General features: G+C 42.2%; 1 protein-coding gene across 13 annotated transcripts in view; it reads right to left on the bottom strand.

Moving 5' to 3' along the window:
• The window catches only part of TPRG1 (tumor protein p63 regulated 1), a 222,305-nt gene that overhangs the window by 156,955 nt on the left and 48,691 nt on the right, over positions 1-16,659 (bottom strand). For 10 of the 13 annotated variants that reach the window (XM_054482648.2, XM_054482650.2, XM_054482651.2 and 7 more), the window contains one exon: positions 12,552-12,671. The exons of the other annotated variants lie outside the window; for them this stretch is intronic. In XM_054482648.2, coding sequence (XP_054338623.1) covers positions 12,552-12,563 — 12 coding nt within the window. In that variant the 5' untranslated portion in view covers positions 12,564-12,671. The remainder of the gene's footprint in view (positions 1-12,551; positions 12,672-16,659) is intronic. 13 annotated transcript variants of the gene reach the window in all.

Raw genomic sequence — 16,659 nt, 5'->3', positions numbered from 1 at the left:
TCATCTTTATTATGTTGTTGGGGATTCTACTCAGTGATTCTGTCTTGACATTTGATGATTTCTTTTGAACTGCGACTGCTCTCTGGGTTTCCAGAGGGCCCAAATCACCTGGGGAGAGGGAGGGAATCTTGCTTTTGTCTGTCTTAGTCCCTGACCAGTTACAGCCCTGCTTCTGTTCCTGTAGCCTAAGGGATTTTCCATATTGGCAACACTCAGCGGCCACCTGAATCACACGGGGAGCAGTTTCCACCTCTTGGCAGTAATTTTGGATTCTTTCCCCCTTTCTGCATCTTTGGGGTCCACAGGGAAAAACTTACTCCACTGTCACACAAATAATAGTCCCACCCCCAGTGCAGTGACCAGCCTGAATCAAAGACAGGTCCAGAGTCCAGGGCTTATGACTCCAGTATCAGCCTGGATCTTCATGCCAGGGCATCCTTCAGTGTCCAGAAAGAGCCTCTCACCCCGAAGACAGCATTTGACGCGCAGGTCCCTGGACACCTGCCTGAGAACCTCATATTGAAAATGCACATGCCCAGGCCCCTTGATTTACTGGATTAGAATTTCTGGGGGTAGGCCTAGAAATCTCCATGTCAACAAGCCTTGCCAGATGGCTGTTATGCACATAAAAGTTTGAGAACCAGAGTGTTACAGTTTCTCCATCTACCGTGACAGTCATTTAGAAAACTCCAACCCAGAATAGACTGTACAAAAGCTCAGGGGCAAGAACCTGTAGGGTGAATCAGTCTTGCTGTAAGGAAACAGCAGTAAAACCTGTGTGTCTGGAACACTGGGTGGCAGGCAAAGTTGAGGGTGTGGTAAGGTTAGAAGGCAAGTAATCTGTACATGAATGACCCATGATTCTTTCATTTTTACATTGCTCCTCACTGTATGATATAAACGTTCCTAGGTGAACTCTAAGTTTCAATACCCTCCATCCCAAATCCTCATAGCTGGATATCTGTACTCTTGCTGACTTACTACACATAAAAGAGGTTCTTGCTTAATCACAGTAATAAGGGTAAAAATGCACAGAGATGGGGGCTGGAGCTAGCTACATTGTACAAAGGCCCAGAAAAGAGAAATCCTGAAGGTTTTTGTGAAGGAAAGGAGTTCAGCAAAGCCCATCCCCATTTCCAGGGATACTCTGCCACATGAAGGCTGAGGACAAGCTCCAGCTCCTCAGAGTTTTCTTAAAGCACGTTTGGGACCCCAGGGGACATGGGAGTTGTGGAGGGAACCTGCCACACAACATGCCATATCTGTTTTCAGAGGGTGTCAACACCCTCCTTCCCACACCTGCTGTTCCCAAATATCACAACCTGATTTTTTTCTCCAACCTCCTGTCTTGATGATGATGATTAAATATTCATGGAATGCTGTGATGCCAGCATACTTTGTGAAATTTCAGATACCTTTTTTTTTAAAAAAAAAGGGAAGCTTTTATTTTTTTTAGCTTATTTCAATTTTGAAAAGATGTAAAAAGAATAACAAATGCAATGACTAGAGAAGTAGATGATGAACAAAGAAGCTAGTATCCTAGGTTTTCACAACTGTGTTTCGAGCCAAAAAGTGTCCCACTTTAAGAAAAAAAGTAGGGGCCAGGCTTGGTGGCTCACGCCTGTAATCCCAGTACTTTGGGAGGCCGAGGCAGGTGGATCACCTGAGATCAGGAGTTCAAGACTACCCAGGCCAACATGGTGAAACCCCGTCTCTACAAAAATACAAAAATTAGCCAGACATAGTGGTGGGTGCCTGTAGTCCCAGCTACTCAGGAGGCTGAGACAGTAGAATCGCTTGAACCTGTAAGGTGGAGGTTGCGGTGAGTGGAGATTGTGTCACTGCGCTCCAGCCTGGGTGACAGAGTGAGACTCTGTCTCAAAAAAAAAGAAAAAGAGTAAAACTCAGAATTTAGAAAACAAAGACATGAAGAAACAATTGTTCACATTATAAAAGAATCTTCTCTTTTACCATGAGTTCCATTTAGGCAGCAAAGTTCCCAACTTCATGTAAAATACAAGTAAATGCATGTAGGTATATATGTCTTATTTATTTGTTTATTACACAAAAAGTTTACCTTCTTTGAAAAAAATGCATATTTTTTGAGAACCAAAGACTATTAGCTAAAGGTATCATCTTATCCAATTGTTTTCAGAATGAGTCTCGGCGGGGGTTCCAACGTACCCCAGGGACTGCCCTGCTATACAAGCAGAGCCAAGAGGGTAGAGCCAAAGGATGTCCACTCCAACCCAACCCCGGCAACTCCACTGCTATTCAGGAATATATTGGAGGCACCTGTAAAGTTGTGGCGAAGCCCTAATGGCACTCATAGAAGCCTAATTCTTTCATTTTACATTCTGGGAAACTAAGGCACAGAGGAACGTGACTGCTGCAAAGTCATATCCTGAATTTTAACTTCAGTCTGGTATTTCCTTTTCACTGGAACTTGTTGCCCCATAAAGTCATCATTTGATTAAAGAAGCAGGTTTATCTCCTATGAATGTTAGGGTTTTAAGCCTAAAACTGGTAAATCATCACAATAACCAAAACAATTGGCTATAACAAGCTTGACATTTGTAAATGTCTTCAGATGAGCTGGCCCATGTCAGAGTTGATCACAGTTCTGTCTTGAATCATAACACAGATAACTTGAGCTAACACAGATCAAAATTTTATTTAAAATACCAACTAAAGCAAGGTGTTATCAAGATGAATCAATGCCTCAGAAAGAAATAGTCAGAGAAAAAATTAAGAACCCCATTTTTTTTGTTTTGTTTCGTTTTTTTAGATGGAGTTTTGCTATTGTTGCCCAGGCTGCAGTGCAATGGTACCATCTTGGCTCACTGCAACCTCCACCTCCTGAGTTCAAGTGATTTTCCTGCCTCAGCCTCCCGAGTAGCTGAGATTACAGGCACCTGCCACCATGCCCAGCTAATTTTTTCTATTTTTAGTAGAGATGGGGTTTCACCATATTGGCCAGGCTTGTCTCGAACTCCTGACCTCAGGTGATCCACCCGCCTGGACCTCCCAACGTGCTGGGATTACAGGCATAAGCCACCACGCCCAGCCTAAGAACCCCATGTTAAATCAACTTGCATCTTAAATTTATTTCTCATTATTTAACAAGTATTTATGTAGTGCTTATCATGTGCCAGAAACTGCCATAAACACCTTACAAATATTAATCACTTAGTTTCTACAACAACTCTCTAATGAAGGTATTACATGTTATTGAAATTTTATAGGTGGGAAAATTGGGCACAGAAAGAGATCTGGTTCTCTCTCCAAATTTCCCCACATGTATCTTATGTCTAGAGTAACCTGGATTAATCTGTTTTTGAATGATCCCCTAGGGTTTTCTACCTCTGTCTTTAGCTTTACTGTCCTTTTGATTTGGAACATGAAATGCTGTCTTTCTCTCTCTTCCATACCAGCCATCAAGGACCCAAATGTTATTATCTGGCTGTTTCTAGAGCCAGATGTAAACCCCACCACTTCCAAATTCTGATACCAACTCATTATATCTTCGTTGTCATATTACTTACCCTCCGGCTCAAAAAAGCTTTCAATGTTTCCTCATTGCAAATCAAACTGAGTACAAAATTATTATCCTGTCATTAAAGACTCGTAACAATAATGCTTCACCCTTATTCCCCATTGTTTCTTTTTGCATATCATATTCTCCAGCCAAACTAAACTGTCAGCATTTCCCAAATATGTCTCAAAAGCTGCTACACCGCTGCTTTTCTTAGAATGGTCCTTCTTCGGCCGGGTGCGATGGCTCACGCCTGTAATCCCAGCACTTTGGGAGGCCGAGGTGGGTGGATCACGAGGTCAGGAGTTCAAGACCAGCCTGGCCAAGACGGTAAAACCCTCTGTCTACTAAAAACTACAAATAAACTAGCCTGGCATGGTGGCAGGTGCCTGTAATCCCAGCTACTCAAGAGGCTGAGGCAGGAGAATCACTTGAACCTGGGCAGCAGAGGGTGCAATGAGCCAAGATCACGTGACTGCACTCCAGCCTGGGTGGATAGAGAGAGACTCCGTTTCAAAAAAAAAAAAAAGAATGTTCCCTCTTCCTATAGTCCTTCCCCATCACCTCCACATAGAGAAAGTTTTCACAGCCTCAAAGAATCTGTTCTAAAGTTACCTCCTCCATGAAGCTCTCTCCATTTCTCTTCACACCTCCACTGTTCAGAAGCTACCTGCCTTCACCTTGACCGTCCATATCCTTTTACCTTTTTCACGGCACGTGCAGTATCTGTCTTACAATGTAATTATTTCTAGACTATTGTCATTACCTGATTAATCTGAGAGCTCTTTGACAGCAAGAGCTGTCACATTAGTCACTGAAACTACCATTATTGCTGGCATATAATAGATATTTAATAAACATTTCATAGAATGATATAAAATGAATTGGATAAAGAGTGAAAAAATGGATAAAGGTGTAGGCACAATTATTTTCTTTAGACCCTACTGCCAGGCTTTTGGGCCTGAGGGATGGTATATTTTGCACAGTTTTTGCACCCAGAAAAGATAGTTGCTGAGAAAGGTAAGGCAATGTGGACAAGAAGAATAAAAAAAAAGAGAACCTACTACTTATTAAGCTAGGAGGCAATAAGCAATCTAATATGCATGTAATATATTTGAATCTTTTGTTTTTTACAATACTTCTCCATTTATGACAGAAGAAACTGAGGAGAAACAAGTGAATAACTTGCCCCAAGGCCACAGAGATAGTCCAGTTCTGAAGCTCCTTTCCATGATGTACTGCTTCTGTAACAAAAGAAAAATGAGAGAGGCCTTGCCTGTTCCCTCCAGCCCTAACCCCCATGATAATTCTATACTCGATTACCTCTACAGTTGTATGTGATAAAAGACAATAAACAATATATGCTAACACTTCCTAAATGCCTATCACATACCAGTGAATTAACAGGTACTTTGAACACATTATCCTAAATTCTCCTGATCATCCCAGGAGGCGGCCATCACCAGTCTTATTACAGGGAAGGAATACAATGAAGTTCTGTGTCCAGGCCATGCCACAGGGCAAAGCCAAAGATCCAATCCAGGCCATTATGAGGCACCTTTTCAATTTTGCCTTATTGCCTCTTCTCCACAGATTCTAGCCATAAGTGGCATACTAAGAGATTCTCAACAGCAACAACGACAAACAAACAAACAAACAAAAACATAAAGAAGGAATCATTACTACCTTGAATATGAAGAACACAATAAGTATTTTCCATGTGATGATCTAAATTTTCATCCCCCAGAGAAGAGTATCCTTGGAAACAGGTCTGGCAGGTAAACAGAGTGGGGCAAGGCCAGCATTCCAACACTTCCCTCTGAGCTTTTGCCTTTCCCTGGAGTTCTTTTATTTTGATTCCTGTTGCCACCACCAAGCCTAGTCCCCATCTCCCTGGATTGGGGAGTTGGGTTGGGGAGGATGAGACAGAAACACTATCCCTCTTTTCTTCTCAGCTCAAGGTAAACATAATCTTTCTCCTTGTTTTCCTTTGCACAACTGAGACAGGCTGATACATTCAAAATGAAATTTACTAAATGCTGAGAAAAACCTAAATGGAAGTAAAGAAAATTACAACAGCACAAAATAGATGACTGATCCCAAGACTTCTAATTAAAGTGGAGGAGGGATTTACTGAGCACCAATTTTATCACATCTTTCCCCAGCCAAAAAATTATCTCAAATCATCTAAATCACTTGCACAGGGTTCTTCCCTCCTCACTGCCATGTGAGATCATCTTCCCACTTTGAAGAAGAAATCACCCAATCAAATCTCTAGTCAACCTGCCAATTGACTGGGATCTTTTCATTCATTCCATGTTTCTCCTTCAGAAGAGTCAACTCATGACCCATTCTCCCAGAGGTGCTGACATCCTTAAGCTTCCAGGAGGGCTGCAGCCCATCTCAGCTCAGGCTAACAGCTCTGCCCACTTCCTCTTTAGCATTCAGTTGATCCCCCCGACCACCCACACACCATCCACCATACAGGCCTTCCTTTGGAATTTGAATTTTAGGATTTATTATGAGATTAATAATAGAGTGACAATCTCTGAGAAAGCCAACCCCTCACACACATACTTCTTTGAAATGCTCGTGAAAACTGATGACAGTGGATCTTTGCAGCTCATGAACCCCTACCCCCACCGCCACACACACACACACACACAAACACTCCATCAAAGCATCATCTACCTCAAAAACCTTTACCCCAGGACTATGCTTATGGATCTGCAGTGCCTGAAATTGGAAACAGGTGCCCAGTTTCTCATTTCCCATTCCACACTGCACTCCTAATACCAAGAACAACATGCCAGAGAATTAAACCACACCAGCCACTGAAATCAGATCATTCCAGTTTGGGACTCCCAGCTGACTTCAGATTGCTAGTAGTAACAAGAACACAAAAATAACAACATCAGTATGAGCAAATATTGCTGCCTTAGATAGTGTTGTACTCTATAGTTTATGTGGGAGTTGTACGAGATCATAAGGACAGGGGATATGAGTCTGTCCTTCCCTCTTCCCAACCTCCTCCTCCAGAATCATCTCTCACTTTCACCTCAATTCTCCGTCTCTATTATCTTGACATACCATGCTAGTTTATGCATCTTTGCCGTTGCCTATCTTATTCCTTCTACCTGAAATGCCACCTCCACTTCGTAGGATATGCCACACACCTGAGACCCCTTCCTTGTGAAAACTGTCATAATTCCCAGAGTTGGGTCTGCTCTTGCATTTGTCTTCATTTTAAAACCTGAAAAAAAAACTGTCTTTTTTTTATGTGTATGGCTCAAACGAATTATCACGTTAAACTTTTTACAAGTTTATTATGATTTAGCATTGAAACAAAAAGTTGTGAAAACAAAATGGCACAAACCCAGGGCAGCAGGGTGTACATGTGGTGTGAGAGGAGCACATCTTCATGATCATAGGAACAACTGCCTGCTACTCCAAAGAAAATCCTGGAGACAGCAAATGTCACTTTTTTAACAGCTTTCAGAATAATTCCTCTTAAGAGGAAAATTGCCTTTGTCTGGGGCAAAAAGACCAAAAAAAAAAAAAAAAAAAAAAAAACTTGATGATCTCTTTGGATAGAAAAGATACTTTTGAGGACAGCTTCAGACAAGTGGGCAAAACAACTGTGGTGAAATGAGAGAAATTTTGTTTAGACCTAGGATGAGGGAGTGCAAAAGGAAAACGGCAGAGCTATGAAGTGAAGGAAGGAGACAGAACCCAAGGTGGAGACAAACTGAACGAGATGGGCTGGGGATGGTGAAACTCCACAGTCATGGAAAGGCTGAAGGGCATTTCAAGAACAGTGATGTCTGCTCTTCCCATTGCAATTTATTTATTTATTTATTTATTTTTATTTTTTGAGATGGAGTATTACTTTGTCGCCCAGGCTGGAGTGCAGTGGCGCAATCTTAGCTCACTGTAGCCTCAGCCTCCCGGGTTCCAGCAATTCTCCTGCCTCAGCCTCCTGGGTAGCTGGGATTACAGCTGCAAGCCACCACACCTGGCGAATTTTTGTATTTTTAGTAGAGACGGGGTTTCACCATATTGGCCAGGCTAGACTTGAACTCCTGACCTCAGGTGATCCGCCTGCCTTGGCCTCCCAAAGTGCTGGTATTACAGGTGTGAGCCACTGTGCCCAGCCCCACTGCAAGTTTTTAAAATGCTTTAGATCCCTCAACCACTCAGTTCCCCCAGCTGCATAAAGAGAATAATAGTGAAACATAGTCCACAGGACTGTGTGGTGCACTAAGTAAGTGAAACAGGGTGAGAGCAGTTCGAAAGCCAGGAAATAATGACGGTTTCTATTTCCTGTCTTAAGTGGTTTAAGGGACCCACCAATGGTAAATGACTATGATGTTGACATTCAATATCTTTTTGACTATAAAAGATTTGGCCAGAATCTTTGTTTGATAAATCTGCCCCCCCTGAGAAGCAAAAGAATGATGCAACATATATAAAGTCCCACAGTAAATAACATCCTAAAAGGATGCACTTGCTAAATGCACTTGCTTATTTATTTAAGTCTTTGTTAGTCTCTACAACATACATTGTATAATACTCAGCACCGGTCATTCAGTCTTGTGCTATCGGACAGGCCAGATTTGCTACAGCCAGAAGGAGAAGGAATGGAGGGAGTCATAATAACTCCTGTCACATGGGTCCTGCAGGTCCCAACTCATCAGCATGGCCTAGGAAGGAGGACAGGGAGAGCATTCACACCACAAATTTGTCATCCTCCTGGGAGGCAACAGCATGGTGTTCTGTTTTGTATTTTATTTTCACGGAAACTTCCTTCAAGAGAGTCCAGGATGCTTGCTACACTCCCTTAACAGATTAATCGCTTCCTTCTTTGCTTTTGCTGTTCTTCCTTGTCTTTTGCCAAAAGCATCATTAGGCAAACCAGAACAGAAGGTGGCCGGAACCTGGCCTGTGTGGCTGCCTCACATAGCTCTAAGTCAGAAGGAGAGTGCCCCTCACTGAGTTCCTGGCATTTGATGTTCAGTCTGGAAAGGAAGCATGACCATCTGCCTTGGACTCTGTCGAATGGAGCCTGTCCTCACTGCTCAGTCCCGTGGACATGTGAGTCATTGGCCACTTGGAATAGAAGTAAGGCCTCTTAACTGCATCCTGAGCAATGACAGGTCTGGGGTCAGAATAAAGACCAATAGGACAGCAGGGAAAAGAAGGCAGGAGAAGCGGGTCAGTGCCTGCTCCTCAGGACCTGAGACAGAACAATGCTGAGACCTGGATGGCTTAATGCTTGATCAAGCTTCTCTCTAAGACGCATAACAAAGAGCAAGGTGAAGCAGCCCCACGAAGGCTCTTTGACAACATTGGCTGTAGCACTCTCAATTTACAGATGGGGAAGCTGAGGCTCAAAAAGAGAGAGTGACAGCAGGTGAATAGCAAAGCCAGTCAAAATGAGGTGCTCCAACTCCCTGGCATAGCTTCTTTGACTACAATAGTATGACTTTTGTCACTGGCTGAGGATAACCAAAGCAGTACTATGGTCATTGGTGACTATTTCAGTGATTATCAATTTAAGGAATCCATTCCTCAGCCTGAGGACCCCAGTGACAGACCATTAACAAGCCTCCAGATAATACAGCTTACATCAAAACAACTTCTATTTCCTAGACATTTTCTCAGCTGTGCCTTAAAATAAGAAATATATGTCTAATTTCATTGAGCTCTGTGCTGCCTGCTACCATCAAAGAACAACGAGGAAATACTGATAGATAGAGGCTGCAAAGAGGGTGTAAAATTAGGGGAAGGATGATGACAGTGGACATACCCATCTGACCAGCCAAGCTGGTGCATCTCCCATGAATTTTGTCCTGGTTTAGCCTCTTAGCATAGCCAGAGCCGAAAGGGTATCACCAGGGGCCTGGACTTAAATTCACCCCAAACAAGTCTTCCCCAGTAAAAGGCACTCCATCCTTCCAGTTGCTCTTCACAAACTTGTAACGTTATCCCTGAACCTCTCTGCATCTCATCCACGGGTAAACATCACTGACTCTAACTGCAAAACCCATGTGTTTGTTTCCTTTTGCTGCTGTAACAAATCACTCCAAACACAGGGGCTTAACACAACATAATTATTTTTTATCTTATAGTTCTGGAGGTCAGGCATCTGTAGGGCTGTGTTCCTTCTAAGAGAAAAACCTTTTCTTTGATTTTTTTGGCTTCTAGAAGCTGACTACATTCTTTGGCTCCTGGCCCCTTCTTCACTCATCAAAGCCAGAAGCAAGCATAGCACCTTTTCTGTCTCTGTTTCTTCCATCTTCACATCACCTTCTCTCTTTTTCCTTTTCCAGCTTTGTTGAGTTACAATTGATAAATAAATATTGTATATGTTTAAGGTGTACAATATGATGTTTTCATATAGTTATGCATTGTGGAATGATTACCACAATCAAGCTAATTAACATACCATCACTTCCCATAGTTACTTTTCATTTTGTGTTAAGACTATTTACCATCTACTCTCTTAGCAAATTTCAAGTATACAATACAGTATTATTAACTATAGTCACCAAGCTGTACATGAGATCTCCAAACTTATTCATCCTGCGTAACTAAAACTTTGTACTCTCACCAACATCTCCCCATTTCCCTCACCCTCCAACCCCTGCTAACCAAATTCTACACTCTGCTTCTATGAGTTCAATTTCTTCAGATTTTACACATAAGTCAGATCAGGTAGTATTTGTCTTTCTGTGCTTGGCTTATTCCGCTTAGCATAATGTCCTCTGTGTTCATTTATGTTGTCACAAATGACAGGATTTTACTCTTTTTTAAGGCTCAATAACATTCTATTTTCTTTATCCATTTATCTATCAATGAACGCTTTCACTGCGTCCATATCCTTGACTCTTGCCACTTCCATACCTGGCTTCTATGAATAATCACCTTCTCTCTTCCTAACTCTGCTTGTTTTTTCTTACAAGGACCCTTATGTTTATATAGGGACCACATGGAAAACCCAGAATAATCTCCCCATCTCAAGATCTCTAACCACATCTGCAAAGTCTCTGCCTTATAGGAATTAGGACACAGACACGTTAGAGGGCCATTGTGCAGCCTACAACATAGCAAAAGTATTATTTTTCAGTACCTCCACAGCTGCCACCCTAATCCCAGACTCTATTATCACTTACTTAATTTATTGTGGAAACTTCCTAACCAGTTTTTCTGCTTCTGTCCATCCTTCTACCCTTAGAAATGTAATTCCAATAATGTCAATCCCCTCCTCAAAACATTTTATGGGCTCCAAGGCCCCCATGATCCAGCCCCAGCCACCTCCTGGCTTTTCCCTCCTGCGGCTCCCCTTTGCTCCCTCTTCCCCAACCATATTAGCCTCCACATGGGTCCCTGAGCTTGCCAGTTGTATGCAGGCCTCAGGGAATCTTGCACCTGCTGTTCGCTCTGCCTAGGACATTTCCACAGACAGTCACATAGCTCATTCCATTACTTCCTTCAGGTCTTTGCTCAAATGTCACTGTTTTAGCAGGGACTACTTTGACTGCCCTACTTGAAATGGAAACATCTCCATAATATAGCCACCACACCCCAACCCACTCATCTTCCCTGATTTATTTTTTCTTTCTAATATTTGTCACCATCTGATATACTATGTGTTTTATTTACCTATTATTTTTTGTCTCAACCCCCTCTCCCCCAACACACACCACATAGAAATGTACACTGCAGGCCAGGCACAGTGGCTCGCCTGTAATCCCAGCACTTCGGGAGGCCGAGGCAGGTGGATCACCTGAGGTCAGGAGTTTGAGACCAGCCTGGCCAACATAGTGAAACCGCATCTCTACTAAAAATACAAAAAATTAGCCAGGCGTGGTGCTGGGAGCCTGTAATTCCAGCTACTTGGGAGGCTGAGGCAGGAGAATTGCTTGAACCTGGGAGGTGGAGGTTGCAGTAAGCTGAGATCACACCATTGCACTCCAGCCAGGGTGACAGTGCGAGACTCCATGTCAAAAAAAAAAAAAATGTACACTGCATGAGGCCGTGGATTTTTGCCTATTTTGCTCAGTGCTGAATCTCTAGGACCTAGAGTAAGACTCAGCCCATACCAGACACTTGACAAATAATTGGCAAATGAATGAACTTAATCTCTCTGAATCAATGAATAAAATTACTTCTCTGAGCCTCAGTTTTTATAATCGTAAAATAAGGGTAATAATCTTCACTATGCCAGCTTTCTCAGGTTTTGCTCTTCAGCATCAAACTCCTTTTCCAATTGCTGAAGAATATCGCATGATGTGAGTTATTGGTGAGACGCAATGCCTTCTTTCCAAGAAAAAAGCAGCTGCCTCATCCTCTCCCCACTTCAAAGCATGCTGGTGATAAATGTGTGCGCTACATTTGGCCAATCGGGTGTTTCTACCCAAAGGGCTGGCTTTGGAGAAATGACAGGAACTCATTTAGAGTGGCTGTGATAATGTCCAGTGGCATCCAGTCATAATGCTGTCCTGGCCAGCAATTATTGATTAAAAACCCTCACTGTACTGACAGTCTTCTGAGACTTGGTCCTCTTAGTCCTCTAAGATTGCCTTGTCTTCTGCCATAGTCCTCTTGTCTCTCAGATCAGTCAGCCCTCTATTCCTTCCAATCAGTTCTGCTTTTTGCCTACACTAGCCAGAGTTTCTGGCCAGCAACAAGCTCTCTGTAGTAGACTCAAGGAAGCAGCAGATGCTGCTGATGCTCCACCCAGATCCCGTTTGCCAGCTGGATACCCATCTCCTGGCCATGGCAGGTGCTGCAGCTAACAGTTTACACACTTGATCTAGGAAGAATTACCTGGGGCTGATGGGAGCTGGCTCACCCCAAGACACTTGGGGAGTGACACCACCCCTCAACAGAAACATCCAATGACTGAGTGATGCAGTGGCCAAAAATCCCAGAAACCTTGCCTCAGATTGGAACAATTCTCCAGTGCAAATTGTACATAATTCTTCTGAATCAGAATAAGACTGCATTTTACCTGTGATAACATTCTTGCTCAGCTCTTCTCTGTTCTGTTTTCTTCATTCTTTGGAGATGTTTTTTAAGAGTGTAAACTCAATAAACCGCATGCACCCAAATTCCTTCTCAGGTTCTACTTCTAGGGAAGGTGAATTAAGACAGGTTATGATTAATAGCCAGGTTATTAAAAATAAAATCTTTATTTCAAAAATACTAGCCAGTATCTGCATGCTGCAACAGTGCTCAATACATAGGGATGATGATATTTCTAAAAGCTTGGCAATGGCAAGCTCACTCTCTGGCATAATTTCCAACTCCACTTATGTTGTACACTGTCAGAGGAATATTACATTTAAGTCAAAAGTTTTTCCCATTTATTTCAGGTCTCTTTGTCTGATATCTTTCCTCTAAAGTGATCTAAGACACATGTGAAACTACTTTCATAAGGTAGCTGTGCAAATAATGGCGGGTAGCAATCCTACTTTTTAGTGATAAAGGAAGGTAGCAATCCTACTTTTTAATAATAATGGCGGTAGCAATCCTACTTTTTAATAATAATGGCGGGTAGCAATCCTACTTTTTAATAATAATTGTGGTAGCAATCCTACTTTTTAATAATAATGGAGGGTAGCAATCCTACCTTTTAATAATAATGGAGGGTAGCAATCCTACTTTTTAATAATAATGGCGGGTAGCAATCCTACTTTTTAATAATAATTGTGGTAGCAATCCTACTTTTTAATGATAATGGTGGGTAACAATCCTACTTTTTAATAATAATGGAGGGTAGTAATCCTACCTTTTAATAATAACGGAGGGTAGCAATCCTACTTTTTAATAATAATGGAGGGTAGCAATCCTACCTTTTAATAATAATGGCGGGTAGCAATCCTACTTTTTAATGATAATGGCGGGTAGCAATCCTACTTTTTAATAATAATGATGGGTAGCAATCCTACTTTTTAATAATAACGGAGGGTAGCAATCCTACCTTTTAATAATAACGGAGGGTAGCAATCCTACCTTTTAATAATAACGGAGGGTAGCAATCCTACTTTTTAATAATAATGGAGAGTAGCAATCCTACTTTTTAATGACAATGGATGGTAGCAATCCTACTTTTTAATGATAATGGCGGGTAGCAATCCTACTTTTTAATAATAATGGAGAGTAGCAATCCTACTTTCTAATGACAATGGATGGTAGCAATCCTACTTTTTAATGATAATGGCGGGTAGCAATCCTACTTTTTAATGAGAATGGAGGGTAGCAATCCTACTTTTTAATAATAATGGAGGGTTGCAATCCTACTTTTTAATAATAATGATGGGTAGCAATCCTACTTTTTAATAATAATGGAGAGGAGCAATCCTACTTTTTGTTAGGTTTTCTCTCTACCAAATGAAACATTCCTACTGCAGCAGACATGTCTGTCCCACCATCACACATCCCTTTATAAAGGAAACTGTCCACACGTACCCTTCACTTGGAGCTGAGAGTTCCCTCTAATTTGGAGATAATCAATTCTATATGGTAGAACCTACTTCTGGCCAAAGCTGATTGGACTAGGAAGTGCCCGTGGCCCAAGAGTTGCCAAAATATAGGATAATCAGCAACGATGGTGTGACTTGAAGGAAAAGTCCTCAAGGGACTATGGCAATTAAACAGCCTCAGACCATTTCTCTCCAGATTTTGTAAAATGAAGTTAATGGTTCACCTTGGTAACATAAAAAGAACAGATCTTAAGGGAAGCAGAAACTGACAGAATAGTTGAGTCCCATGGAAGGTGAAGCACAAGAACAAGAGCCTTGTGCTCTAGCTCCTGCAGTGCCTAGAGCAGACCAAGCCAAGCACATCTGCTCAATCCAGACCACATTCCCATTTCAGGTTCTGTAAGGCCTCACAGTTAAGGTTTGCCTGGCTTCCAGTAAACACAGAGAGGCCTATTTCACAAGTGTGTCCTTAAAGTAAATCCTCCATTACTTGATATATAATGGAGGATCAAGTAATCAATTTTTTTTTTTTTAAGATGGAGTCACGCTCTGTCACCCAGGATGGAGTACAATGGCATGATCTTGGCTCACTGCAACCTCCGCCTCCCGGGTTCAAGCAATTCTCCTGTCTCAGCCTCCCAAATAGCTGGGACTACAGGGGCATGCCACCACACCTGGCTAATTTCTGTATTTTTAGTAGAGACAGGGTTTCACCATATTGGTCAGGCTCGTCTCAAACTCCTGACTTTAGGTGATCCACCTGCCTCGGCCTCGCAAAGTTCTGGGATTACAGGCATGAGCCACTGTGCCCGGCCAGGTTTCTCTTTCTGCAAAGGGCTTTGGTGTAAGGTATTACTTTGTGCCTAATTACTGAGGCTGTTAAACTCTTTAGGTTTCTCTTTCTCACAACCAAAGGAGTTTAATGGCCTCAGTAATTAAGCACAAAGTAATACCTTACACCAAAGTCCTTTGCAATAGCATGGTTTTAGCTATATTTAGGGTCAAATTTATGTCTCCAAAATACGTCTCTGATATACTTAGATTATGAAGTAAGAAGACTGTTGCTGGGATATCAGCTCTATCTCCCAACCCACATCAGCTTTTTCTATATTGGTGAGTTTCTAATAATACAGTATCTTATATCTGCAAAACTCGCTTGTTTTTCTGAATGACTGAGCTTATTGAAACCCCAAGGACAAGTGGTGTTAAGGGACTCACTTTGGAGGTGTGTTGCCATCTGAAGTGTTTTGCACAGGTCTTTGCACAAACGTCTTTGGAAGAAAATGAGAGAGCCAGCACTGAACTTTTATTGATTGAAAATTACTCAGCAGTTTTAATCACTTATCCAAAGATGGAGGCTTTTGGGGGGTACCTGTGACAAAACCAAGGAAATCCAAAGCATTGTCAGAAATGGAAGATCCTGGGGGGTGAATTCCTTCATTTCACAGATGGGAACACCGATGTCTTCTTGCACTGAGTCTTACTCAGGTCACACATGCAGGAGTTGGGAGATTTGGGGCTATAGGAGAAATGTTATAACATCATCCCACCTGGCTTTATCCATTAACATCTGCTCATCTCTGCCCTCAGGGAGTCATGGAGCTGGTTGAACAATACCAGACAGTACGTGGAAAGCCTTGCATTGTGTTCACCACCTCGGTCATTTTTATTCAAAATGATTTCAGAAAATCAATGTGACCATCTGGCCTCGGAGAAACTTCACTGAGGTCCCAAATGTCTTCAGTACCCAGATGAATCCTTATAACTCTATTGAAAATACATTTAAAAAGTAGTTATTGATCGTGTATTGTGATCCTGGTCCCAAGCCTCACACTGTCGTTTCCTTCCTTCAAGGAGTTAACAGTTTTATGAAGGGAAACAGCCATTAAAATGAACAGTCACAGCTGAAGCAGGTAAATCAACAGTAGAAATCCATACAGAGGTCTGGGCATGGTGGCTCATGCCTGTAATCCCAGCACTTTGGGAGGCCGAGGCGGGTGAATCAAAATGTCAGGAGTTCAAGACCAGCCTGACCAACATGGTAAAACCCCGCCTCTACTAAATATACAAAAATTTGCTTGGCGTGGTAGTGCGCACCTGTAATCCCAGCTACTCAGGAAGCTGAAGCTTGAGAATTGCTTGAACCCAGGAGGTGGAGGTTGCAGTGAGCCAAGATCGTACCACTGCACTCCAGGTTGGGCGACAGAGCGAGACTCCATCTCAAAAAAAGAAATCCATACAAAGCCTGCAAGTTCACAAAGTCACTTCCACCTCCCTGCTCTTCATCAAAGGTAGTAAGCAGAATTGCATTTCCATTTGCTCTAATAAAACATAGAACAGCCCCAACTCATTAGTTATAAAGCGTAATATTCTGGGTTATTGTTTATCGAATTTGGCACTGGGTACCTCAGAGGACACTGGTCAGTGTGCCCTCAGGAAAATAACAATTAACCTAAGTAATGCAGGCAAGAGTCGATGCTAAAGTAGTTATTCAACCATGTGGAAAACACTGTGTACATAATCATGTACTGGGAAAAGTCATGCAATGAAAGTTAACATCTTTTTTTTTTTTTTAAAGGCCTCCAAGAAAAGATGGGGGCTCTGGTTGGAAAGATGTGGCAGATGTCAGCTACC

Source organism: Pongo pygmaeus, chromosome 2 (assembly GCF_028885625.2).
Source record: "Pongo pygmaeus isolate AG05252 chromosome 2, NHGRI_mPonPyg2-v2.0_pri, whole genome shotgun sequence".
NCBI classification, from domain to species: domain Eukaryota; kingdom Metazoa; phylum Chordata; class Mammalia; order Primates; family Hominidae; genus Pongo; species Pongo pygmaeus.
The sequence above is the reverse complement of the archived record's forward strand: the minus strand, read 5'-3'. Positions and strand labels throughout refer to the sequence as shown.